The sequence below is a fragment of the Erpetoichthys calabaricus genome, chromosome 3 (assembly GCF_900747795.2).
Source record: "Erpetoichthys calabaricus chromosome 3, fErpCal1.3, whole genome shotgun sequence".
In the NCBI taxonomy this organism is placed as follows: Eukaryota; Metazoa; Chordata; class Cladistia; order Polypteriformes; family Polypteridae; genus Erpetoichthys; species Erpetoichthys calabaricus.
In genome coordinates, this window is record NC_041396.2 from 289214466 (window position 1) to 289241918 (window position 27453).

The window sequence follows — 27453 nt, forward strand, 5'->3', positions numbered from 1 at the left end:
GTGGAATCGCAAGCCGACTTCAGTTTTGCATCCAGTATTCAACACCCAGAGGAGGTCTTTTCAGATTACTCAGCTGTTCATTTTGGTCACCCTGCAGCCCTCTTAAGCACATCACATAAACATTCATGGTGGCTTCTTCCATCCATCCATTTTCCAACCCGCTGAATCCGAACACAGGGTCACGGGGGTCTGCTGGAGCCAATCCCAGCCAACACAGGGCAGGAACCAATCCTGGGCAGGGTGCCAACCCACCACAGGACACGCACAAACACACACCAAGCACACACTAGGGCCAATTTAGAACCGCCAATCCACCTAACCTACATGTCTTTGGACTGTGGGAGGAAACCGGAGTGCCCGGAGGAAACCCACGCAGACACGAGGAGGATATGCAGACTCCACGCAGGGAAGACCCGGGAAGCGAACCCAGGTCCCCAGGTCACCCAACTGCGAGGCAGCAGCTCTACCCACTGTGCCACTGTGCCGCCTGGTGGCTTCTTACAATTTGTTATTTTCTGTCATCAGAAACCCCGCTCCCTGCAACACTCTCCCTTCATCTCCTTGTCAGGCAGTGACAGTCATCACACTCAAACTGAAATTGTGTAGAGCTGCATAAGAAGGGTTAACATTGTAAACAAATTACATTTTATTTATTTATTTTTTTCATTTTACTTTGATTTGTGGATCTTCTCCTGGGATATCCTCCCATGTTTTTGGCCTTGTTTGCTTGTTCTTCTACATGACCCTCACTGTGTGGCCTGAGCATTTTTCATTTGCAATACTTACTGTATTTTGCGCTTAGTGTCATCCTGGCAAAAGGTTACCAAGTAAAGTCCATTTATCCATTTACTGTCTCTGTTAGTTCAAGTTGAACTTCTAACCCCCTTATGCAGTTTATGGTTGGAGGACCACCACCTATGTTGGCAGCACCAAGGTTCAAGACAGGTACCAGTCCCAGCTGAAGCATCAGTACACTGCTGAACACACTGATGTATACCCCAACACTGAGTCCCTAACCCTAACATTATCTGCAATCTATTTAAGATATGTGAAGTATACCTGACTACACAGGAAGCAGACTCTGCTTCAGCATTGGGCCAAACCCAGGAGTTTGAGGCCATGAGGCTGCAGTGGTAGCCACAACTGCCATGACTGGTAACAAAAACAAAACATTCTCAAATCTGCTTGGTCTGATTCAGGGCCTCAGGGTGCTGGAGCCTGTCCCACAAATATTGTGCACAGGGCAGTAAGCAGGTCTGGGCAGGGTGTCCTTCTCAGGGCTTACTTTCGCACACATCCACCCTCAACCAGTTAACCTAAAATGTACGTGTTTGATAATGTAGAAGGAAACCCCATGAAGCCACAGAAAGAACATTCCAAGTTCCACCCTGAATACATCTAGTCACAGGATTCAAAAACAAGGATGCGGCATGTGTTGTTCTGCAAATCTCAGATCATGAGGTGTTGTCTCCCTTTTTCACATGCAACTATCATAAAAACAAAATCATTTATTTCTATAGCACATTTTCATACAAGTGATGTAGCTCAAGGTGCTTTACAATATGAAGAAAGAAAAAAGAAAGATATAAACATAAGATTAGACAATACTAAGAAACAAAGAATAAAGTAAGGTCCAATGGCCAGGAGGACAGAAAAAACAAAAACAAAACTCCAGAGGGCTGAAGAAAAAAACAATCGGCAGGGGTTCCGCAACCACAAGACCACCCAGCCCTCACTGGGCATTCTACCTAACATGAATGATCTCAATCAGTCCTCATGGTTTTCAGGTTTCACGTGGAAGAATTAGATGATGATGATGATGGTCATGTGGACCTCTGGCCTTCAATCCACCAATGTAAGGACTGCATGGTGCCCTGATCAAGTGGTGGTGGTGCAGATCACCACCACAGAAAACCAAAAAAAAAACAGCAGAGAAAGTAGGGGTTAGTATGGATTGCGGAGATATGATAAAAATTATAATCAAATACATATACAGAATATCAGGATTACACTAAAATGAAGCTCTGAGAAAGCCATGTTACAATACTGTAATGTGTTTTTAGCAGTTTTTTAAAGTGCTCCACTAGTGCTGGGCGGTATGACCAAAATTCTATATCACGGTATTTTTCAAAATTATACTGATTTCATGGTATTCAACGGTATTTTTTCCCCATGCATGAATGGATATTAACCACATTTTCCACTGCAATTACTGCAGTAGACTGGCTAAGAATAACCTATTCCACTGTCATGAGAATTGTATATTGTACAAGAAAACATTTTAACGTGCGCACAAGTATTAATAAAGGTTTGCATGGCCCCATAAAGTGATAGTTTTCAAGGGGGTGGTACTGATGAAAAGAAGGAATCACATTGCATGACAGAGTCAAAATATAGAACCTTTTTACTGAACAAACTTTGCAAACAACTTAAAGTAAAATTTTGACAACATATTTTCAACCATCCAAAGAGGCATTTAGACTTCATAAAATATCCAGAGGTGCTTGTCAAAAGTTGTATTGCACTGAACATGTCTTACAAAAGGAATAAATAGTAAATATGTTTTGCAAACCAACTACACTTTCTGTTAATGTTAACAACCTCTGTCCACTGACACGTTGGCTATATGGTGTGACAGATAGGGGGCTCTGTCGACCCCTTGAACCCTCAGACAACACATTGAGACACAGGTAAAAGTCCAAAGATGAATTTATTATTATATTACTGTGCACTAAGCACCTCCACTCCACAATACTCCAATAAACAACAATAATCAACACACTAATCAATCCTCCACTCCCAGCACCTCCGTTCTACACCCTCCCAACTCGGCTCAGTCTGCTGGGTTTCCCACAGTCCTTTTTATAGTCCTTGACCCGGAAGTGCTTCTGTCCTTCACTTCCAGGTTAGATGAACTCTTCTTTTTCTTCAGCCCGGAAGTACTTCATTTCTTCCATCCTCGTGACGAGGTAGTATTTCCGGGCTATATGGAAAATATAAATCCCCGTGCCTCTCTGCAGCGGCCCCCACAGTATCCAGCAGGGCTGTGAAGTAAAACTCCAATGTCCATGATGCCCTGCGGGAATTCGGGGCCCCTCCACGTTGCAGGGAGGACTCCATCTAGCGGCGTGGGGGTATTGGCCGGAATAAGCTGCCGGCCATATATCACAATGGATTATAATGCCGTTGGTTATCTCCATCCACCGCTTGCTTTTTTTTGTCATAAGCAGTCCTCTAGCAAATGTGTCTACAAGTGACGTCTGACTCAAGTGTCCTCTCGCTTTTTAAGTTTCACCTGAGGACGTGGAGGGTGTCAATCTTAGTTCCATACATTCATGCTACTCCAAAGCATGTTTGCGGCTAAGGTGGTGCAGCAAATTGCTCGTGTTTCCGCCTCCGGTGACAACTTTACCTCGACACCATTTACAGTAAATAGTTGTTTGGTCCACATCCGACCTTCTAAAATCAAAGTATCTCCAGACAACAGACACGGCTCCTTTTTTCGGCAAAAGTTCTTCTGTGTCATCATGTTCAACTTTATCGTCTGCTACAGCTTCAGTTTCGGAATGTTCTCTGTCCATTTTCACCGCTCAATACCTCCACTAACGTGTGTACTCCGTTGCATGCGTGCTTAATGGTGTTGCAGTGAAAAAGGTCCCCCCTTAAACGGTTTCCCGCTGCGCCACGTTCTGAACATTATTTAGGCTATTTTAACCGGTTTTGCGGTATAAGAAAAATCCATATCATAACAAAAATAAAAAATGGATTTTGGTATGAACCAGTTTACTGCCTAGCACTATGCTCCACTGTATTAGCCTGGTGAATTTCTATCAGTCAACTCTTCCAGATTTTAGATGCATAACAGCAGAAGGCCGCCTCACCACTTCTTTTACGTTTAGCTCTTGGAATTCTAAGCAGACCCTCATTTGAAGATCTAAGGTTACGATTTGGAGTGTAAGGTGACAGGCATTCTGAAATGTAAGATGGAGTGAGATTATTTAATGTTTTGTACACCATAAGCAGTATTTTAAAGTCAATTCTAAATGACACAGGTAACCAGTGTAGTGACATCAGAACTGGTGTGATGTGTTTGGATTTTCTTTTCCAAGTTAAGATTCTAGCGGCTGCATTCTGCACTCATTGCAATCGATTGATGTCCTTTTTTGGGTGGTCCTGAGAGGAGTGTATTACAGTAATCTAGTCGACTAAAAACAAAAGCATGAAATAATTTTTTAGCATCTTTCAAAGTTATAAGGGATCTAACTATATTTCTAAGTGAAAAAATGCTGTCCTAGTGATCTGATTAATATGTGATTTAAAATTTAGGTCAGACTCAATAATTACCCGTAAATTCTTTACCTCTGTCTTGACTTTTAATCCTAATGCATCAAATTTATTTCTAATACCCTCATTATATCTATTTTTGCCAATCACTAAGGTTTCTGTTTTCTCCTTATTTACTTTGAGAAAATGACTACTCATCCATTCAGAAACACAAGTAAGACATTGGGGGTCAGTGAACCAAGAGAGTCGGGGTCATCAGGCGCTATTGATAAACATAGTTGGGTGTCGTCAACATAGCTGTGGTAGTTCACTTTAGCCTTGAGATAACCTGACCTAATGGAAGCAAGGAGATCGAAATGAGCAGCGGACCCAGGAGAGGACCTTGTGGATAGATGACAACTTCAAGCAAGGACACGGAAAAAAATGGTGTCAATAGGTGATGTTTATTGAGTTACAGTAGAACAGCATTTAAAATCTAACAGGGTAGAAAAAATAATCACAAAGTAATCAGTAAACTGCTTAAAGTAAAAGGGGACAGGGTCTATAGTGCATGTGACGTTTGCATGGCCTGCAAATGACTTTGGAAAATCCTTCTGGCCAAAGGTTTTGTCCATGCTACCTTCTCTAAATTCACCCCCAAAAACCTCCACCACCAAAAAAAAAATGACAGGGGGCTTACATATCCTTCAAAGGCCAGCCAAAGACTACTCATTACCTGTATCATAGGGAGTCAAGTTCAGAACTCGTCCAACTTGTCTAGCGTAAGTAACACAGTCAACCTCAGTTAATCAAAGTCAGGTGTCAGAGCCTATCCCAGCAGCATCGGGTGCAAGGCTGGAACCAGGACATCATTTCATTGTAACAGAACTAATTTCATCAAACCCACACATCTTTGATGATATGTGAGAAAAAATGGTAAGGACACTGGGAAAGCATGCAATACAATTACAATACACTTTATTTTTGTGTAGCCCAAAATCACACAAAAAGTGCCACAATGGGCTTTAACAGGCCCCGCCTCTTGACAGCCCCCCAGCCTTGACTCTCTAAGAAGACAAGGAAAAAAACTCCCAAGAAAAAACCCTTGTAGGGAAAAAATGGAAGAAACCTTGGGAAAGGCATGCAATGTCCCATGAAGAAGCAGCACGCTAGTCACTGAGCTGCACAAACAGGCAATGATATTTCTGTATGTATTTATTTATTTTTTATACTTCTTGCTTGTCTAAACACCATTACATAAGACTTCATATCTTTAATCTGGTCGTCTTTCACTTCATTTACTTTCTTTTCTCCGGCTTCCCCTTTAGATCTGACACCCGCACCCGACCTACAGTACATTTGATTTCACTGAGTTTTCCCATCATCCCATATTACAATTTAGTCATCTTATCATCTTCCTTTCATTATCCGCAGTGGCCATTCACTAATTATTTACCTTTGCTTGCTTCTCCTTCTTCTTTGCACATTCCAGTTCAAACATGTATTCTATAGTCTCTTACTTCTTTACGGTCTTCTTTTCAATTTGTACTTACCTTCGTAATTTGTTCGTATTCCTGACTCCAACAACCCCATACTTTACTGTTTCTTTTAATATCTACACCTTTTCCAAAACACTTTCTCCATTTGTTTCTAAGCATTTTGTGCTGCTTACTTTCTCCAAAACAATAAATAAATAGTGAACTGTGCCCTCCAGACACCTTTCCTTTAGATGCCTAGTGTGCTGGTCTGGCTGCTAATTTGACAGTTCAGTTTACTTAGGTTACCCAGTCTGTGACATTGATGCCATTGATTTCTATTATGGCTCCCCCTAATGGTACATGTAATGGTACACACTTTGTCCTCTACAACAAAAAAAAACATCGGTTTTGCTCTTTGTAATGTGCTTTGTGATGATAGGTACTATATATCATAAAAGAACGTGATGTGATGAAATGCACTATGTAAAATTAAAAAAACAAATCCTGAGTGATTCGTTGTCACCTGGAACGCCATATGAGTGTTACATTTCCATAGCAATGTCTTTAACTGCTCTACCTTTTATTGGTGTAATGCAGTCACTCCATTGATACGCTTGGTAAAACAGCATTAAGATAGGGATGGCAACTTAAACATGTCATTCTGCTTTGTGCCAGATTTCCAATTCTTTTGTGATTTTCTGAATTTCTTTTAATCCCTTTGCCACTGTCCCTTTTATTGGCCTGTTGGAATCTTCCAGTTGAATCACAGTTGAAAAAACCTCTCCCAAAACACCCTCATGGGGTCAAAGTAGAGCACGTTCACAGTGGGCATGCATTCAAACACATTGATCTCTTAAATGCGGGTGATCGTGTTGGCCGGTTTGGCCGAGTCGTCCACCCCTGCTGCACTGCACACTTCGCTGCTTTTCCCATTTGTCAGTCCTATCCTTATGTCTTCTACGGTGGAGCTGGTGTGGCAATTAGAGTGCAGCTCACTGACCCCAAGCCTGCCGCCACATTGAAACTTATACTGCATCCACACGCGCTTGATCGCTGCCACAACCTGTGGGTAATGAGAAAAGAAGTCAGTCAGAGTCAGACATTATCAACTAATAATAATCCATCCATTATCCAACCCGCTATATCCTAACTACAGGGTCACGGGGGTCCATCCATCCATCCATCCATTTTCCAACCCGCTGAATCCAAACACAGGGTCACGGGGGTCTGCTGGAGCCAATCCCAGCCAACACAGGGCACAAGGCAAGAAACAAATCACAGGCAGGGCGCCAGCCCACCGCAGAGCACACACACTAGGGACAATTTAGGATCGCCAATCCACCTAACCTACATGTCTTTGGACTGTGAGAGGAAACCCACACAGACACGGGGAGAACATGCAAACTCCATGCAGGGAGGACCCGGGAAGCAAACCCAGGTCTCCTTACTGCGAGGCAGCAGCGCCACCCAGTGCACCACCGTGCCACTCCACTAATAATAATAATAATAATAATTCATTTTATTTATAAGGCACTTCACAATAGTAGTAAATCTCAAAGTCCATCCATCCATTTTCCAACCCGCTGAATCTGAACACAGGGTCACGGGGGTCTGCTGGAGCCAATCCCAGCCAACACAGGGCACAAGGCAGGAACCAATCCCGGGCAGGGTGCCAACCCACCGCAGGACAGACACAAACACACCCACACACCAAGCACACACTAGGGCCAATTTAGAATCGCCAATCCACCTAACCTGCATGTCTTTGGACTGTGGGAGGAAACCGGAGCGCCCGGAGGAAACCCACGCAGACACGGGGAGAACATGCAAACTCCACGCAGGGAGGACCCGGGAAGCGAACCCGGGTCTCCTAACTGCGAGGCAGCAGCGCTAGCACTGCGCCACCGTGCCGCCCAAATCTCAAAGTGCTACATAAAAATATTTAACAAAGACAAAACTAGATAACTGCGGTGGGTTGGCACCCTGCCCGGGATTGGTTCCTGCCTTGTGCCCTGTGTTGGCTGGGATTGGCTCCAGCAGACCCCCGTGACCCTGTGTTCGGATTCAGCGGGTTGGATAATGGATGGATGGATGGAAAACTAGATAAAAACAGAGATAAAACAACAATAATTATAGCATTCTTGTTAATAAGCTTTCCTAAATAGAAAAGTCTTTAGCTGTTTTTTAAAACGGCCCACAATCTGCTGTGTTCTTAGGCTCTCTGGTAGGCCATTCCAGAGCCGTGAAGCAGCGACTGCAAAAGCTTGGTCACCCATTGTACGAAGTTTGGTCATAGGGGGCGAAGGTGGTGGGTATTTCCAAAATGGAGGTTTTTTGTAGTAGATTGTAGTACTAGGGTGTTGTACCGTGTTAGCCATTATGAATGTGGTGACAAGTCAAGTAAAATGACACCTTTTACTGGCTAACTAAAGAGATTACAATATGCAAGCTTTCAAGGCAACTCAGGCCCCTTCTTCAGGCAAGAAGTAATCATTGTAATATAAGGAGTTCCTTAAGATATTGTGGAGCATTTCCATGAATACACTGATGAGTGAGCAAACAGAGTTTGTATTCGATGTGGAGATAGACAGGGAGCCAATGAAGTGACTGAAGGATTGGTGAGATATGTTCATATTTCCACACCCTCATCAGGATTCTTGCAGCACTGTTTTGAATTTGTTGGAGCTTTTGAAGGCTCTTGTTGGGTATCCCGATGAGGAGTGCATTACAATAGTCCAGTCTGGATGAGACAGAGGCATGAACCAGCTTTTCAGCATCACAGAGGGAGAGGTAGGGACGAAGTTTGGCTATGTTTCAGAGATGAGAGAATGAAACTGGGGGTCTGCCACCAACTTGAGGGCCCTAGGAAACTCCCGGGGTAGGCAGTTAGTAGGTCACATTGCAGAGATGAATAAACGTTTTACTGATGCTTTGTGAACATTAATGTTTGTTAACATCTTGTTGCATAGAAGTAAATGAGTAATAGATGGGTAAAGTGTTACTCAAAGTATCAGTTCAATTAATTCCCTTTATATAGCGCTTTTCTCACTTACTCAAAGCGTTTAGACAAAAGGGGACCACTTCAACCACCACCAATGTGTTGCAACGGCAGCCTTTTTGGCACCAGTACACTCACCATACATTAACCAGTTAGAGACAGGGGATGATTAGGGGGCCAGAATTACAAGCCCGGACATCAAAGATACACTCTACTCTTTTGAAAAGATACCCAGTGGTCTTTAATGACCACAGAGAGCCAGGACCTCAGTTTTACGCCTCATCTAAGGAGGGTGCCTTATTCACAGCACAGTGTCCCCATTACTGCACTGGGGCATTGGGACCCATATTCAGACCACAGGGTAAGCGCTCCCTGCTGGCCTTACAAACACTTCTTCCAGCAGCAACTCAAGCTGTTCCTAGATCATCTCTCATCCAAGTACTGGCAGTGCCCGAACTTTCTTAGCTTCAGGTGGGTGAACTCTTCTGAAGTGCATGTGGTATGGCTGCAGGTAATACAAGTAGACTGCTCATGTCTGTCAGGGGGCATTTTTTTGTTGTTATTTACATTTGCCATGGAGACTTTATTATATGGATCAGTTTGTAGATTTGATACTGCACTGTATTCTTACTTGCTTTGTGAAGCACTTGCATCCTTTAAAAATGAAAGACTGACTCACTGGTGGTGCTTAGCACTTCTCCACACATTTGTTGGTGGTGTGTGTACTTTTTTTTGCCTCCCACATCCCTATGCCTGTTAGGTTAACTGATGGTTCTTTATTGGCCCTGTGTAGGTTTTAGTGCTGCCTGTAATGGCCTGGTACTCCATGCAGGGATGGTTCCTACCTTATGCCCAGTGCTGCCCAGTGGCACAGAACCGGGCTGAGCAGGCTCAGTATTGTATAGCTGATTGACAGAAGCCCACCTGACTCTTATTTTAAAACCCTTTAGATACACCAGTCAGTATCACTTTGGACTGAGGGAGGAAAATAAAAAATGAGAAGAACATGTAATCTTCCCATGTAGGGCGTGCCAGCTATGAGGTCAAAGCACTAAAAGAAAGTAAAACTACCCTCTACACCCAACAGGATGTCCAGGTTTACATGTTGAAAAACTTCTTTAGCAGCTGCACTTGATGTTGTTAGCTTTTGGTTTAATATTAGAGTGGTCCAGATCTAATTATGTAATTTTCATTACGCTATAACTTATTAAGTTTATTACATTGAGAATTCACAGCACCTGCCCTGCACATAGAGATTTCACTTAAAATTCTTTTTGTTGCCGATAGATGGCAGCACCTGCCCTGCATTCCAAAATGGTGGGGAGACGGTTGTCAGTCGAACAGTTGCATAATTAGATCTGGACCACCCTATAGAATGAGGTGTTATTTTTACTTTTGTCACGGTGGACATTTTCAAATACTCAGGGTACAGCACATGTGATAACTACAGGATACTGTAGGAGTCATTTAAAGCCCATTAGCGTGGTGATACAGTAAATGCATCATTAGAACAATTTTGTTGAAAACAGGCCATTCAGCTCAAAATGTTCACCAGCTTTATTCTCCTAATTTCTCTCTCCCCTTCATCTCTTCAGAGTCCTTCTCTGAACAATTCCACTCAGTGACTTAAAAATAGAAATAAATAAATACTCACCTCGCCATTACAAAAGCAGAATATTGTGGCCACCAAAAGACCCTGTGGAAATATAGACAACAGCATTGTATGTAAAAACAGGGTGACAGAATTTATGATTAACTGATTACTATCAAATTTAACATTTAAATAAGAAAAAACTAACTGTATGTGGTCTTTGGGACAAAAACCAACCTGAAGACTCACTAGTAAGGTTTACAGTATCTGTGAACTTGCAGAGGCGTCAGCTAAGTGGGTCAAGACAGGTCGTATCTTGTCCAAAATGGACATGTAGTCGAGTGCAGCCATGGCACAAATTGAGCGAGACAGGCTGGAACCGTTCTCAGGTAAACATATGGCAGCTCAATGTGTGAACGTACAACATGCATGTACCACAAAGCTGAGTTTGTCTGCTTGAGTTGAGTGAGAAGTGAGGGGCATGCATGTGGCGAAAGAATTTAAAAGTGCAGGCATGCGCCATCTCATTAAGTGCAAGTCACACTTGTATAAATTATGCTTCTACATCTTTTGTAGAATTCACACCAACTCCTGTGGCTGTGGTTGAGCATGAGCAGAGTGGATTGCTCCACACACACACACACACACACACACACACACACGCACGCACACACACAGGTCTTTTGTTCACATATGTCTAATATTGACTGGCAAAGAATCTTGACTGATTATATGTGAAACCGTGGCTTACAATATAAGCAAAGGTGCCATTCATATATTATATCTATCTGTCTATCTGACTAAAAGTGGAATTTGCTTATTAATTAAAATGACTGATTAGCTTGAAGAATTTTAAGAAACATGAAGAATTATAAATATTACATGTTCTGTTAAAAAATGGAAAAACCCGTAATCATTTCCATGTAAGAAAATATAGCTTGTCTGCTTTGAGCATGGGAAAGGTGCTATATAAGTGCACCATATTATTATCTTAATACATAATTTGCCAGTCTCCTCACTCACTCACTCACTCACTCACTCACTCACGTCTGTCCGAAGCCGAATGTGCAGTCGCTTTCTGCGCACGTCGCCTTCTGCGCATGTCTGAAGCCTATTGCGCAGTCGCCTTCTGCGCAGCTGCCCGAAAAACCTTACGAGACTGACATCACGGCAGGCGGCGGATTTACGGCCGCGAAAATTCAAAGAGAAAGGCGACTTCGATTAAAGCTCTAGAGGCCTGAAAGGCAATTTCGACTACAGCTCGAGGCCTAATTATGCATTCATTCAATACACCTATATCAGGTTTGTGGTGCTTATAATTGTTATATATTATACTATTCCACTCGTGCCCGTTTCATCTTATGTTGTCGAAACAGGCTCTTTGTCTAGTTATTATATAATTGTAAAGTTTTCTTTAAAATTTAAATATCTATCTGATTAAATAGTGCCTTTCATACTGCATCTGTTGTAAGTGCCATAAAGCATGGACTGGGATCCCTTCTGGGATGGAGGGTGAGTTCTTGCCCTGCCAGGAAGCTGCAATGGAAGACCATGGAGGATTCTGGTGCCACCCAGCCGAGATGGTTCCCAATTCTTATCCAAGTCAGAGTGAAAGCATAATCATGGATAGACTGGGGAAGGCACTGTATCAGGAACAGTTCAGACCTCAGTTCGAGAGGTGACAGTGCTCCTTAGATTTGGTCCCAGTTTGGACACCTGTAGGGTTGCCTGAGACTTGAATTTCGGACTTGTAGCAGCCCTGTCGGGGTCATCGAGTGGTCCAGAAGTGCTTCCGTCATGCAATGCCATGGTACTTGGAGGTACTCCTGGGTCCAACATAAAGGGTGGCATTTTACCTCACACTGTGAGTCACAGTCGGGAGGAAGAGGACAGCGCTTACAGAAGAAAAGTGGAAGGAGACAGGAAGGTTTTTGGCTGTGTTGTACTGTATTGAACACACTTTAAAAAGCCTGCTAAGGTACTGTGATGCCTCAGACTGTATTCATGGCACTTGTGACTGGTGTTTGGGGCACACTGACACCTCTTAGAGTACAAAATATCTAGCAACACATTTAAACCCTTATCATATGTCAAGCATTGAGCAAAGTACAGTAGATTTTTGGGAAAGGCACTGTATTGAATATAAAGGAAATATTGATATAGACACCAATTAACCATTAAACTCTACCTGTGTGTATTATACTTTATGTAAATTTCAAATAGGGAAGAATTTGAAAATAAGAACATAAAAACAAATTTGATGAGAGCTAGACATTTAGCCAATTTGTGAAAATGTGATAAGAGAATGTACTTCTTTTTCTTGATTAGGTGTTATATTCTTTCTTCCTGCAACATGTTATCCATTAATGTCCATATATACATATGTGTGTATATGTGAGATATATATACAGCAGGTAAAATAAGTATTGAACGTGTCAATGTTTTTCTCAATAAATATATTTCTAATGTGGCTATTAACATGAAACTTTCACCAGATGTCAGTAACAGCCCAAGTAATCCACACATACAAAAAAATCAAAAGAAATAACTTCAATAACAAATTATGTGTAAATATATTTACTGAGAAAAACATTGACACGGGTAATACTTAATTTCCTCTCTCTCTCTCTCTCTCTCTCTCTCTCTCTATATATATATATATATATACTAGGGGGTTTCACAACCTGCTCGCTTCGTTCGCCATCCCCCCCGGCTTGTGCCATGTGCCAGCCACTTCACATCTCTGCCGCTCATGTATGTGGATTTCACTTTCACCAAACAACAAATCTTTTAATTCTCGCAGATATGCCTCTTCATTGGGAAGAAACACTACTTTTCCCTGATGGCAACACGAATTAGACGATCTATAAGTCTCCGACTTAAAGTTTAAATCCAAACAATATATTCAATCTCTTTTCACTATTCCGTTATTTCACCAAGTAATAATTTCCATTTGTTTGTGCTAATGCGTTCTTTACTATAATTTTTTTAAGACTTTCGAATTTTAGTACTTTCATTATTTCTAACCTGCTCTGCATGTGTATTGTGCCAATGTTTTTGAATTCTTTATGATGTTCTACTTTGTCATCTACTCTTTGTCTTTCATTTCCGGCTCCGAGCGTGGTTAAATCTCTTGGCACACAGTCTCGTCTCACGGGACATGAAATTGTCTCGCTGAAAAAGTCATGTCTTGTCTCGTCCCAGGCTAAAAATTCTTGTGTCATCTCAGGATTTTTTTATTATAATATATATATATATATATATATATATATATATATATATATATATATATATATATATATAATGTGATGGACGGACGGGAGCTCATCCCGGACGACACATCCAGGATGCTAGATGGTATCTTCCCTGCAGCCTAGAGGTGCCCTGGTTTCCCGCAGGGCATCATGGAAGATGGAGTTTGGCTTCACAACTCTGCTGAGTACCCTGGGGGCCACCGTGTGATGCTGCAGGGAGACGAGGGGATTTTTGTTTCCCGTAAAGCCCTGAAGTACTCGCAGGTCACAGGGACGGTGGAACAGAAGTATTTCCGGGCTGAAGAAAAATGTAATTCTGCATCTGACCTGGAAGTGCTGACAAGTCATGTGAACAGAAAGAGGAGAAGCACTTCCGGATCAAGGACTATATAAAGGACTATGGGAGACCCAGCAAGCAGAGCCGGAGGGAGTGTGACAGAGCTGCTGGGAGGAGAGGAGGAAAAGAATTGTATTATTGATTGTGTTTGTGGTGGTGGAGGTGCTTTGGGGTGCTGTAAAGAAGAAAATTAAAATACTTCTGGGTGCTTTTTAACCAGTATCTGCATCTGTCTGTTGGGTTTCACGGGGCAACAGTGCCCTCAAGCGTCCACTCATCCACAATATATATATATGGGGGCGGCACGGTGGCGCAGTGGGTAGCGCTGCTGCCTCGCAGTTGGGAGACCTGGGGACCCGGGTTCGCTTCCCGGGTCCTCCCTGCGTGGAGTTTGCATGTTCTCCCCGTGTCTGCGTGGGTTTCCTTCCGGGCGCTCCGGTTTCCTCCCACAGTCCAAAGACATGCAGGTTAGGTGGTTTGGTGATTCTAAATTGGCCCTAGTGTGTGCTTGGTGTGTGGGTGTGTTTGTGTGTGTCCTGCGGTGGGTTGGCACCCTGCCTGGGATTGGTTCCTGCCCTGTGTTGGCTGGGATTGGCTCCAGCAGACCCCCGTGACCCTGTGTTCGGATTCAGCGGGTTGGAAAATGGATGGATGGATATATATATATATATATATATATATATATATATGTACAGTTCCCTCAATAATCTCCTTCATATCATTTTCCACACATTTTTGCTTGATGCCCCCCTCTGCTCCACAGTTTAAAATTTCAAATCAGAAAATTCACATGTGATTAAAGTGCACATTGCAGACTTTCATTTATGGGGATTTACATACATTTCTGTTATACTTTTTTTTTTACACGGTCCCCCCATTTCAGGCCACCGTAATGTTTGGACATAGCAATGACTTCTTCTTTTTCTTTTTTCGGCTGTTCCCTTAAGGGGTTGTCACAGTGGATCATCTTCTTTCTGTCCTCTGCATCTTGTTCTGTTACACTCATCACCTGCATGTCCTCTCTCACCACATCCATAAACCTTCTCTTAGGCCTTCCTCTTTTCCTCTTCCCTGGCAGCTCTATCCTTAGCATCCTTCTCCCAATATACTCAGTATCTCTCCTCTGCACATGTCCAAACCAACGCAATCTCACCTCTCTGACTTTGTCTCCCAACTGTCCAACTTGAGCTGACCCTCTAATGTACTCATTTCTAATCTTATCTATCCTCGTCACATTCAATGCAAATCTTAGCATTTTTAACTCTGCCATCTCCAGCTCTGTCTCCTGCTTTCTGGTCAGTGCCACCATCTCCAACCCATATAACATACAGTAGCTGGTCTCACTACCGTCCTGTAGACCTTCCCTTTCACTCTTGCTGATATCCATCTGTCACAAATCACTCCTGACACTCTTATCCACCCACTCCACCCTGCCTACACTCTATTTTTCACTTCTCTTCCACAATCCCCATTACTCTGTACTGTTGATCCCAAGTATTTAAATTCATCCACCTTCACCAGCTCTACTCCCTTCATCTTCACCATTCCACTGACCTCCCTCTCATTTACACACATGTATTCTGTTTTGTTCCTACTGACCTTCATTCCTCTCCTCTCTAGAGCATATCTCCACCTCTCCAGGGTTTCCTCAACCTGCTCCCAACTATCGCTACAGATCACAATGTCATCAGCAAACATCTTAGTCCACGGGGGCTCCTGTCTAATCTTGTCCATCAACCTGTCCATCACCATTGCAAATAAGAAAGGGCTCAGAGCCGATCCCTGATGTAATCCCACCTCCATGTTGAATGCATCCATCGCTCCTACTGCAGGCCTCACCACTGTCACACTTCCCTCGTACATATCCTGCACAACTCTTACGTACTTCTCTGTCACTCCCGACTTCCTCATACAATACCACAGCTCCTCTCGAGGCACCCTGTCATATGCTTTCTCCAGGTCCACAAAGACGCAATGCAACTCCTTCTAGCCTTCTCTAAACTTCTCCATCAACATTCTCAGAGCAAACATTGCATCTGTGGTGCTCTTTCTTGGCATGAAACCATACTGCTGCTCACTAATCATCACCTCCCTTCTTAACCGAGCTTCCACTACTCAATTGTATTCTCCTGTAATTACTACAGTCTTGCACATCCCCTTATTCTTAAATATCGGCACCAGTACACTTCTTCTCCACTCCTCAGGCATCCTCTCACTTTCCAAGATTCCATTAAACAATCTGGTTAAAAACTCCACTGCCATCTCTCCTAATCACCACTAAGTTTCTATAGGTATGTTATCTGGACCAACGGCCTTTCCATTTTTCATCCTCTTCATTGCTGTCCTTACTTCCTCCTTGCTAATCCGTTGCACTTCCAGATTCACTATCTCCACATCATCCAACCTCTTCTCTCTCTCGTTTACTTGATTCATCAGCCTCTCAAAGTGCTCCTTCCATCTGCTCAACACACTCTCCTCGCTTGTGAGTACGTTTCCATCTTTATCCTTTATCACCCTAACCTGCTGCACATCATTATTAGCTCAGTCCCTCTGTCTAGCCAATCAGTACAGGTCCTTTTCTCCCTCCTTAGTGTCCAACCTCTCATACAACTCATCATACACCTTTTCTTTAGCCTTCGCCACCTCTCTCTTCACCTTGTGCCTTATCTCCTTGTACTCTTGTCTACTTTCTGCATCTCTCTGACTATCCCACTTCTTCTTTGCCATCCTCTTCCTCTGTATACTCTCCTGTATTTCATCATTCCACCACCAGGTTTCCTTTTCCTCCTTCCTCTTTCCAGATGTCACGCCAAGCACCCTTCTTGCTGTCACCCTTACCACATCTGCTGTAGTTTCCCAAATGTCTGGTAACTTTTCACTGCCACCCAGTGCCTGTCTCACCTCCTCCCTAAGCTCAACCTTGCAGTCTTCCTTTTTCAACTTCCATCATTTGATCCTTGGCTCTGCCCTCATTCTCTTCCTCTTCAGGTCTATTAAATTAGGACTGTGTCCCATATCATAGACATCAGCAGGTGCTGAAGATCTTCTCTGGTGATGCTCTGCCAAGCTTCTAATGCAGTCATCTTCAGCAGCTGCTCATTTTGGGATCTTGTCATCTTATGTTTTCTCTTCAGCACATGGAAGGCCCAATCAATTGGATTTAAATCAGGTGACTGGTTTGGCCATTCTTGAATTTTCCATTTTTTAGCTTTGATAAACTCCTGTGTTGCCTCAGCAGTGTGTTTAGTCTCATTATCTTGTTGTAGGATGAAGTGTCATCCAGTGAGTTTGGAGACATTTACTGAACTTGAGCAGATCAGATATTTCTCTACACCTCAGATTTCATTGTGCCATGCTGTTCCATTATCAATGAAGAGACGTGTTCCAGTCTCTGTGGCAGCCATACATGCCCAAGTGATGACACCCCCACCACCATGTCTAACAGATGAGGTGGTCTGCTTTGGATCCCAGGCAGTTCCTTTTGGCCTCCACACTTTGCTCTCACCATCACTCTGATCAGGTTCATCATTGTCACATCTGCCCACAAGGCCCTTTCCCAAAATTGTACTTTGGCACAAACTGTAATCTGGCCATCCTGTTTTTATGGCCTGAGTCTTGCAGTGTGGCCTCTGTGTTTCTGTTCATGAAGTCTTCTGCTGATAGTTGTCTATAATACAAACACACGTAGGCCCCCTGAAGACTGTTTCTGATCCATCAGACAGGCGTTGGGGGCTTTTTGTGGACCGTAGTGAGGATTCTTCAGCAGTGAAGGTCGAGTCGCTCCTTGGCTTACCAGTCTATTTGTGATTACTGAGCTCAGCAGTGTGTTCTTTCTTCTTCATGATATTCCAGACAGTTGATTTCACTCATTCTAAGGTTTGTCTCCAATGGTTTTATTCTTGTTTCCCAGGCTCATAATGGCTTCTTTGTCTTTCATTGGCACAGCTCTTGTCCTCATGTTGAACAATGGTGACTATAAACTCCAAAGGGTAGAAGCAAGCTGAGGTATCTGATGAAGCAATGAAACCCACTTGAGGAATCACCAACACTTGTGACACCAGTCGTCCCAAACATTATGGTGCTCTGAAATGGGGGGACTGTGTAGAGAAGGTGCTGTTATTTCAACAAGCTGTGACCGAAATGTCTGTAAATCCCTTTAAATGAATCTCTGCAATGAGTGCTTTAATCACAATGTAAATTTTAACTGTGGAGTAGAGGTGGAAATCAAGGAAAATTGTGTGGAATGGGATTTCAGTTAAGGGGATTTCAATAAGTCATAAGTATTTATCTTTTTTGACAAAACTAAAGACAATACAATTGCTCAGTATCTTATCAGTAAGTTGTATTGCAAGTTAAATTATAAATGCATTCAGCTATCTTTGTCCAGTTTTGGGTTGTGGTGAGCTGGTGCCTGTGCCAGCATACATTAATTGAATATAAGGTGGCAAACAAGCTGAAAGAGGGCACTACCCCAGGTCTTACTAGCTTATATTCATTTAAATGGAGTGCAGTATTTTCCTGTTAGTCTTCATTATGATCTTCCTTCTTTATTGACTGTGCCAGTGCATCATGTCAACCCTTTGTAACAGTCTTGGTGTTTTTCTATAGGTTTAAATGAATGCTGAAAGTGGATGGGAAGTCTTAGTCACCTTCTGATCCATCCATCTTAATCATTTTCATAACCACTTATCTAAGTCCAACATTTGAGAATACAATCCTAACTATAAAATGCAAAATGGGAAGCTGCCCACTCCATTTCATAATAGTCTGTAACAGGTACCTCATAATTTATTGGACTACCTGGTAGTGTAAAAATATGCTTGTGATGAATTCATGGATTTCTGCCGCCAACCGGCCTTTGGGTGTCCAAGGAACCAGCAAAAACTGAATGCCCAACAAGGGTACGAGGATGAGGGTGGCGCGCACAAGTTTTATGTATGTGTAAGATTCTGCCCGATGGGTCAGCTTCATCTTGGTTATAAGGACCCGCATGATATTCAGCAGGAAAATCAAATTCACCTGGAGGAAAAAAAGAAATAACATAATCCAAGAGCATTCATTTAAAAATAAATAGTATGAGAAGATCAATAACTTTATGAACACATTCATGCACTTTGTATTAATTATAGCAACATGTTTACCTTGTTTGCCTCCTCAAAAGTAGCACTTTGCCTCACAAAATTTGATTTAAAAGTGACCTCCACCCAGATATCACATATACTGTATATATTCTCAAAATGACTTAATTCAATTCAGAATGACTTGGTGGAGATTGTCCCAGGAGCCCTGGGCACAAGGCAAGAAAGACCCTGGTCAGACCGTCAGCACATCCCTTGGTATGCGGGTCAGCTTATAGTCATCAGGTAACCGAATATGCAGGACAACCACAGTTCGTACAGTAACCCTCCACTACTCTTTTTCTCTTCTCAGTATCCTCATGTGACACTTGGTACCATTGCTGTACTGCCAAGTTGTTTTCCTGCCGATGAAAAGGTTATTTCAGGTACAGGAGAACTGGAATCATGTGGTAGAAGGATTCAGTCATCTGATTGGCCATCCCAGCACTGACTCAGCTGTAGAATGGCCAGTAGGGGGAGGCAGCTTGGTGGGCGATGTCTCCAGCACTCTGAGTATGACTGGCTTGTCTACTCATTTCTACAATCTGGCTGTGGTTCTACAATTAGATGATGGACAAATGTTTTTCATTTAATTACTTTCTAATTTGTTTTGGATGCAGTCAAACAAATCTGCATCCTTATATAGGATCATTGTGTATTTAGTAAGTGGTGTCATCTATTCTTGCATTTTGCCTTGAGATTTGTCACTCTGTGCCTGCACTTGGTGAGGAGCGCTATGCAAGAACAAAGTCGTTTGTACTGTTGTGTTGTATTTCTGAGGTGGTCATGACAGATTGGCCATCTAGCTCTGTGAAGAGGAATACTCATGTTCTGCTTTGTGTGTTGCATTTCCCCAGTGTTTTGACACCCATTGCACGCCCAACCTACTCGGAAGGGGATCTCTCTCTGAACTGCCTTTCCCAAGATTTCTGCCATTTTTTCCTTACAAGGTTTTTTGGGAGTTTTAGATAGATAGATAGATAGATAGATAGATAGATAGATAGATAGATAGATAGATAGATAGATAGATAGATAGATAGATAGATAGATAGATAGATAGATAGATAGATAGATAGATATGAAAGGAACTCTACCTACTGTATATCTGTATCTTATATATAAACATTGTCATGCACGCGCGCTTGGGGAGCCCCGGAAAAACCTGATGAGTAGCTTAAAACATCGTGCCAGGGGAATGAGACGGGGTACTAACCTTTCTTTCTCTTGTTCCCGCAGAAAGACAGAGACAATGCCACCATAACACTACCTGGACTCACTAAATCTCCCGCTGCCACTTCCGCATTCCATCCCTTCCTCTGGTTTCACCTTGATGATGTCACAACTCCCATAATGCACCTCGGTTCCTCCCAGCATTCCAGTCATCAGTTTCTGGTCCCTCATTATTTAAGTTCCCTCTATGTATGAGGATATAGTTTTTGTAATGACAGCAAGTCAGCGCACTGACCGATTTTTTTGTTTGAATAAGTATTTCTGTACAGTATATGAGGCCGGAAACCCCAAACCTTTATACTTGTCAGTCTCTTTATTACAACATCTACGCGTGGAAGTGTGTGTGTCTGTCCAGCCTGGAAGTGAGAGGTGGAGTCAGGTAAGGGCTTCACCGCCAAAGAAACAGAAAACTTGCTTATCTGCTAATAACACAAGCGAGGCGAGCACATCAGCAAAACGAAACTTCAGAAGAAAGACAAAGTCGCTTAGCTGCTAATATCTGCAAAATGGTATCCCTTTTACTTTTCCTCCCGCCGCTAATGGACAAGCGATGCCAGCACGTCGGCAAAACGAATCCTCCTAGGAGAGAGAAGACCAAAGTCGTTCCTTTCAATTACCTGACATCTCTACATTTCAATTTTTTTTCTGATGATTTCAATAGTTTCTAGGACCCCAGGCTTTTTACAGCAAGGGCTTACACAGCTAGTATATGTATAAAATCCAATGTCTGTCTGTCTGTCTGTTTGTATATCTGTCTGCTTTTCACAAGAGAATTAGTTTTTTACTATAATTTGCTTGAACATTCTGGTTGATTTTTCAACTTCTCTCATCGCGTATCATAATTTGCTTGTGGTATCAATTTATTTGTACTAATCCGAGAGAGAGACTGCGGGCCGTGGGGAGGGGGATGTGGGCGTGGCCCTCCTCACTCACACACCAGCCTCCATTCGAGTCGCTCTACCTCTCGCCACATGTTGGAGTGACGTTTTTGAGAGTGATCAGAGCTATGTGTGTTTTAGACGGTAGCTGCTGACTGCAAGAGATATCATGGTCAAGTGCTCTTCTCCCCAAGCAGGGGATGCAGAGCTGAACACAATCAGATACAGTGCCAACGTTTGACGTTAGAGCGTACCAACCTTCTGCTTGGCCAAAATTACATTTTTTTAAATTGATTTTTAAAGTTTGTCCTGTTTCACTACTGCATGGGTAGCATGTGATAGATAGATAGATAGATAGATAGATAGATAGATAGATAGATAGATAGATAGATAGATAGATAGATAGATAGATAGATAGATAGATAGATAGATAGATAGATAGATAGATGTAAATGTACACACTGTTTTGGTCTGAACACACACTGGTATGACTATAAAGAAAGAAAATTAAAAAGACAGGCAGGCTGTCAAAAAACAGAGCCCATTAAAGTCCATTGAAGCTTCCCTTGAGTGATTTGGCTTATACAAGAAATAAATTGTTGCGGATGTTGTACCTACAGGAACACCAAAACAGACACAGAGGAACGTACAAACTCCACACAGACAACTGCTAGGCATTGAATTCAAACCCAGACACTAGATGCTATTATGTCTCCCAAAATTAACATCTTGCTATGCCAACAACAACAACATTTATTTATATAGCACATTTTCATACAAACAATGTAGCTCAAAGTGCTTTACATGATGAAGAAAGAGAAAAAAGTAAGGTCCTATCGGCAGGAAGGACAGAAAAAACAAACAAAACGGCTGGAGAAAAAAATAAAATCTGCAGGGGTTCCGCAGCCACAAGACCACCCAGCCTCCTCTAGGCATTCTACCTAACATAAATGACCTCAATCAGTCCTCATTATATTCAGGGTTCTCATGGAAGAATTTGATGATGACAGTCACGTGGACTTCTGGCCTTTAATCCATCAATGTAGGACATCACGGTGCTTTGATTAGGTGGTGATGGTGCAGATCACCACTACAGAAAACCAGAAAAAGAACAGAATAGACAGTAGGAGTTAGTACGGATTTTGAAGCCATCATGAATAATAATGAGAACTAATTGGATATACAGAGCATCAGGATTAAACTAAGATGAAGCTATGAGAAAGTCATGTTAAAGTAATGTATTTTCAGCAGTGTTTTAAAGTGCTCCACCGTATCTCGGATTTTCTTTTCCTAGTTAAGATTCTAGCAGCTGCATTCTGCACTCATTGCAATCGATTGATGTCTTTTTTGGGTAGTCCTGAGAGGAGTGCGTTACAGTAATCTAATCGACTGAAAACAAAAGCGTGAACTAAATTCTCAGCATCTTTCAATGATATAAGAGATCTAACTTTTGCTGTATTTCTTAAGTGACAAAATGCTGTCCTCAAAATCTGATTAATATGTGATTTAGGTCAGACAGGTCAGAGTCAATAGTTACCCCTAAATTCTTTACCTCAATCTTGACTTTTAATCCTAATGCATCAAGTTTGTTTCTAATACCCTCATTATATCCATGATTGCCAATCACTAAAATTTCTGTTTTCTCTTTATTTAGTTTGAGAAAAGTAACTACTCATCCATTTGGAAACACAAGTGAGACATTGTATCAGTGAATCAAGAGTGTCGGGGTCATCAGGCACTATTGATAAATACAGCTGTGTGTCATCAACACAGCTGTGGTAACTCACGTTATGCCCCAAGATAATCTGACCTAACGGAGGCATGGAAATCAAAAAGAGAGCCGGGGACCCAGGATACAGCCTTGTGGAACACCATATAGAATATCATGTGTCTTTGAAGTATAATTACCACAACTAGCAAAGAATTTTCTACCTTCCTGGTAGGACTCAAACCAATTTAAGACACTGCCAGAGCGTTCACCCATTGACTAAGACGATGTCTAAGAATATTGTAATCAATGGTGTCAAATGCGGCACTCAGATCTAAGAGGATGAGAACAGATACACAGCCTCTGTCTGCATTAACCTGCAAGTCATTTACTACTTTAACGAGTGCAGTTTCTGTACTGTGATTTGTTCTAAAACCTGACTGATACTTATTAAGAATGGCATGTTTATTCAAATGCGGTGAGTTGGCACCCTGCCCGGGATTGGTTCCTGCCTTGTGCCCTGTGTTGGCTGGGATTGGCTCCAGCAGACCCCCGTGACCCTGTGTTCGGATTCAGCGGGTTGGAAAATGGATGGATGGATGTTTATTCAAATGATCATTTAGCTGCATAATGACTGCCTTCTAGAATTTTACTTAAGAAAAGCAGGTTAGAAATGGGTCTAAAATTTTCAAAAGCAGAGGAGTCGAGATTATTTTTCTTGAGCAGGGGTTTAACTACAGCAGTTTTAAGACAGTCTGGAAAGACCCCCGTATCTAATGACAAGTTTACTGTGTCAAGAATATCATCAATTAGCACGCCCAATACTTTGAAAAAACTTGTTGCTATTGGGTCAAGGACGCGGTGCAGGGTCTCAGTTGAGAAATTATTTTATATAAATCAGGTAAATCTATCCTGGTGAAAGAATTAAATTTTTTTAAAATGGAGTACTGTGGTTTAAGAGGATCAATGTTGGGGAGATGTACTATATTATTTCTAATATCATAAATTTTTTGATTAAAAAATACATCAAAATCCTCACAAGTTTCACTGGACGTTTTTTGGAGGCACTCCATTGAGTGACCTGAGTTTAGCAGATGATCAATTGTAAAGAATAAGAGGATTACTAGCATTGTTATTTATAATTCTAGAGAAATAACACTGACTCTCAAGACGGACTATGTTGTTGTATTCTGTAATTTTAACCTTCAATATCTCATAGTGGATAATCAGTTTAGTTTTTCTCCTTTTATGCTCAGCTCTCCGGCATGTTCTCTTTAGATCAGACACCCTTTGGGTCTTCCATGGTATAACAATGCTAGAAGATATTTTAACTATCTTTTCAGGTGCGAGTATGTCAGCAGCAGCTCTCACCTTAATATTAAAATTTTCCACCTTACTATTTACATTATCCTCACTATTGTAGTAAGCACTACAAATGGACTGGTTGCTTAGAATGTTTGAAAATTTTGAAGCTGTTGATGAATCAAAGAAGCGTTTTTTAACAATATGCTCCTCGTGAATATTTTCTATCATTATTTTTATATTAAATAGTAAGAGAAAACGTTCTGATAGACCAATATCAACGATCTGCTTCACATTAACTTTTAGTCCTTTAGTAATTACTAGGTCTAACGTATGCCCTACTTTATGTGTAGGCTGACTAATGTGCTGTCTCAAATCAAAAAAGTCCAGGAGGTTCATGAATTCTTTTACTTTCAAGTCACACTGATTATCGATATAAAAGTTAAAGTCACCGACTATTAGGAATGTGTCATAGTTCGTAATTACAATTGACGCCAAGTCTAAGAATTCCTTAAAGTAAGACGCATTGTATTGCCCTTTGTCACCGATTCTATTCATAACTTTTATGGACAGAATCTCTAGGCGCAGCCAGGGCGTTGATGGGGTCTGGTTTGGTGGACTCAAGATTGGATCACTGCTTTTTGCAGATGATGTTGTCCTGTTTGCTTCATCAGGCCGTGATCTTCAGCTCTCTCTGGATCAGTTCGCAGCCGAGTGTGAAGTGGCTGGGATGGGAATCAGCACCTCCAAATCCGAGACCATGGTCCTCAGCCGGAAAAGGGTGGAGTGCCCTCTCAGGGTTGGTAGCGAGATCCTGCCTCAAGTGGAGGAGTTCAAGTATCTTGGGATCTTGTTCACGAGTGAGGGAAGAATGGAGCGTGAGATCGACAGGCGGATCGGTGCGGCGTCCGCAGTGATGCGGGCTCTGCATCGGTCTGTCGTGGTGAAAAAGGAGCTGAGCCATAAGGCAAAGCTCTCAATTTACCAGTCGATCTATGTTCCTACCCTCACCTATGGTCATGAGCTATGGGTAGTGACTGAAAGAACGAGATCGCGAATACAAGCGGCTGAAATGAGTTTCCTCCGCAGGGTGTCTGGGCTCTCCCTTAAAGATAGGGTGAGAAGCTCAGTCATCCGGGAGGGGCTCAGAGTAGAGCCGCTGCTCCTCCGCATTGAGAGAAGTCAGATGAGGTGGCTCGGGCATCTGATCAGGATGCCTCCTGGACACCTCCCTGGTGAGGTGTTCTGGGCACGTCTAACCGGGAGGAGGCCCCGGGGAAGACCCAGGACACGCTGGAGGGACTATGTCTCCTGGCTGGCCTGGGAACGCTTTGGGATTCTCCCAGAAGAACTAGAAGAAGTGGCCGGGGAGAGGGAAGTCTGGGCATCTCTGCTCAAGCTGCTGCCCCCACGACCCGACCTTGGATAAGCAGAAGAGGATGGATGGATGGACTGTATTTAGGAGGTCTGTACATGGATAATACTAGAAACTGAGAAACTCCATGAATAACAACAGCAAGATACTCAAAGGACTTGAATTTACCAAAACTGACATCTTTACACTTTAACCGGCTCGAATAAATGTTTGCTAGGCCGCAGCCTTTCTTACCTGGCGTGGCGGAGTGGTGGCTCTGAGGCTAGGGATCTGCACTGGCAATCGGAAGGTTGCCGGTTCGAATCCCGTAAATGCCAATAGGGACTCTGCTCTGTTGGGCCCTTCAGCAAGGTCCTTAACCTGCAATTGCTGAGCGCTTTGAGTAGTGAGAAAAGCGCTATATAAATGCAAAGAATTATTATTATTAATTATTATTACCTTGGTGAGCCGCATGAGCAAAGCTGTAATTCGGAGGCGCAGATTCGATTAAAACAGCTGCGCCATCAGAGCTAAGCCATGTTTCACTTAGTGTAATAAAATAAATTTTCCTATCACTAATAAGATCGTTGATGGAAAACGTCTTGTTGGTTAATGCTCTAACATTTAATAGAGCCATATTTAATGTTTCGGAAGACCAGAACTGAATTGTATGTGTGTTATTGGTAATCAAGATAGAAATTAAGTTATTTTTATTAGTGCCGCTCTGTGCGTATTTTTAATTTAATCTATAATCTGTTTTTATAGTTTTAATACATTGTTCATCTAGAGGTGTAATTGTAATTAAATTATTCGTATTTATGCCGCACTGCCTAGATTTTTTACATGCATTGAGGTTAGTTATTAGAGTAGTAATGCAGTGCACTTTTGAGGAAGATTTTCTTACCAAATTATCACATCCTAGCAAAGCGTTATGGAAAGGGTTAGGAATAAAAATAGACAGTCAAGAGAGACGAATTACCTTCGTGATGTTTTCAGAGAGGACCCGGGCGCCGAATCTATTTAGATGCAGACCATCCCGCTTGAAGAAACAAATTACTATAATGATCCATGTGGAGACTAACACACTGATGTGTATCAGCTGCATTTATGAGTAAATGACTAAAACAAAATCATAATTAATTCATAATCCACATAATGATGGAATAAGGTGACTAAGTTAGACATGCTATGAGAAGTCAGGCATTGATGGCTGTGTACCTGGTGCAGAGTATAGAGAAAAGATATGGGCAATAGTGATGATGATGCTTAGAGAGATTGACAAGCCAAGACGCTCAAGTCATAATGTGATGCAATATAATAATTACACAGCACAGTGACAAATGAAGACATTTAAATGTTAAGGTGAAGTGTACACGCGCAAGAGATTGAGATTATTGCTGTATGATGGGAAAGCCAACATTTGTATCCCATATTTGGATAAAGCAAGGCACTAAAGCATGAAGTGATACTTGGAGATAGCTGTCTCATTGCAGTGACTCAAAAGGCTACACAAGAACAGGAAGTGATGAGCAGAAATGGAATGATACATAACAGTACATGGCACTTTATTTGTCTCAAGGGGGAAATTATGTTTTTTACAGAAGCTCAATAAATAAATACATATTGTGATAAACAGCAACTCTCCTCAAATACACACAAGAGTTACTAAAAAGAAAGAAAATGTCTAACTTGGCCACAGACAAAAAGAGCAGTCCCAGTCCCAATGAGGCACTATACAGGCGTGATGCTGTAGCTATGTGGCAGCCCCACTAGTTTCTTGACCCACTTCTACTGAATGATTCGCTGCCTGAAAGTCTTCAGTGTTAGTGAGTTACAGAGAGGATGTGCAGAATTGTTCATAATGGCACTTGGCCTCGTTTTAATGTTTTTTGTTTGTTACTATCTCCATTGGGCTGAGAGTGCATCCCATAAATAATCCTGCT

General features: G+C 42.2%; 1 protein-coding gene across 1 annotated transcript in view; it reads right to left on the reverse strand.

The window, feature by feature from the left end:
* Window positions 1-5465: 5465 nt before the first annotated feature.
* LOC114649074 (calcitonin gene-related peptide type 1 receptor-like) overlaps window positions 5466-27453 on the reverse strand; it is a 115632-nt gene continuing 93644 nt past the window's right edge. The window contains exons 11-13 of the mRNA XM_028798491.2: window positions 18722-18940; window positions 10394-10435; window positions 5466-6804 (exon numbers count right to left, since the gene is read on the reverse strand). Coding sequence (XP_028654324.1) covers window positions 6595-6804; window positions 10394-10435; window positions 18722-18940 — 471 coding nt within the window. The 3' untranslated portion in view covers window positions 5466-6594. The remainder of the gene's footprint in view (window positions 6805-10393; window positions 10436-18721; window positions 18941-27453) is intronic.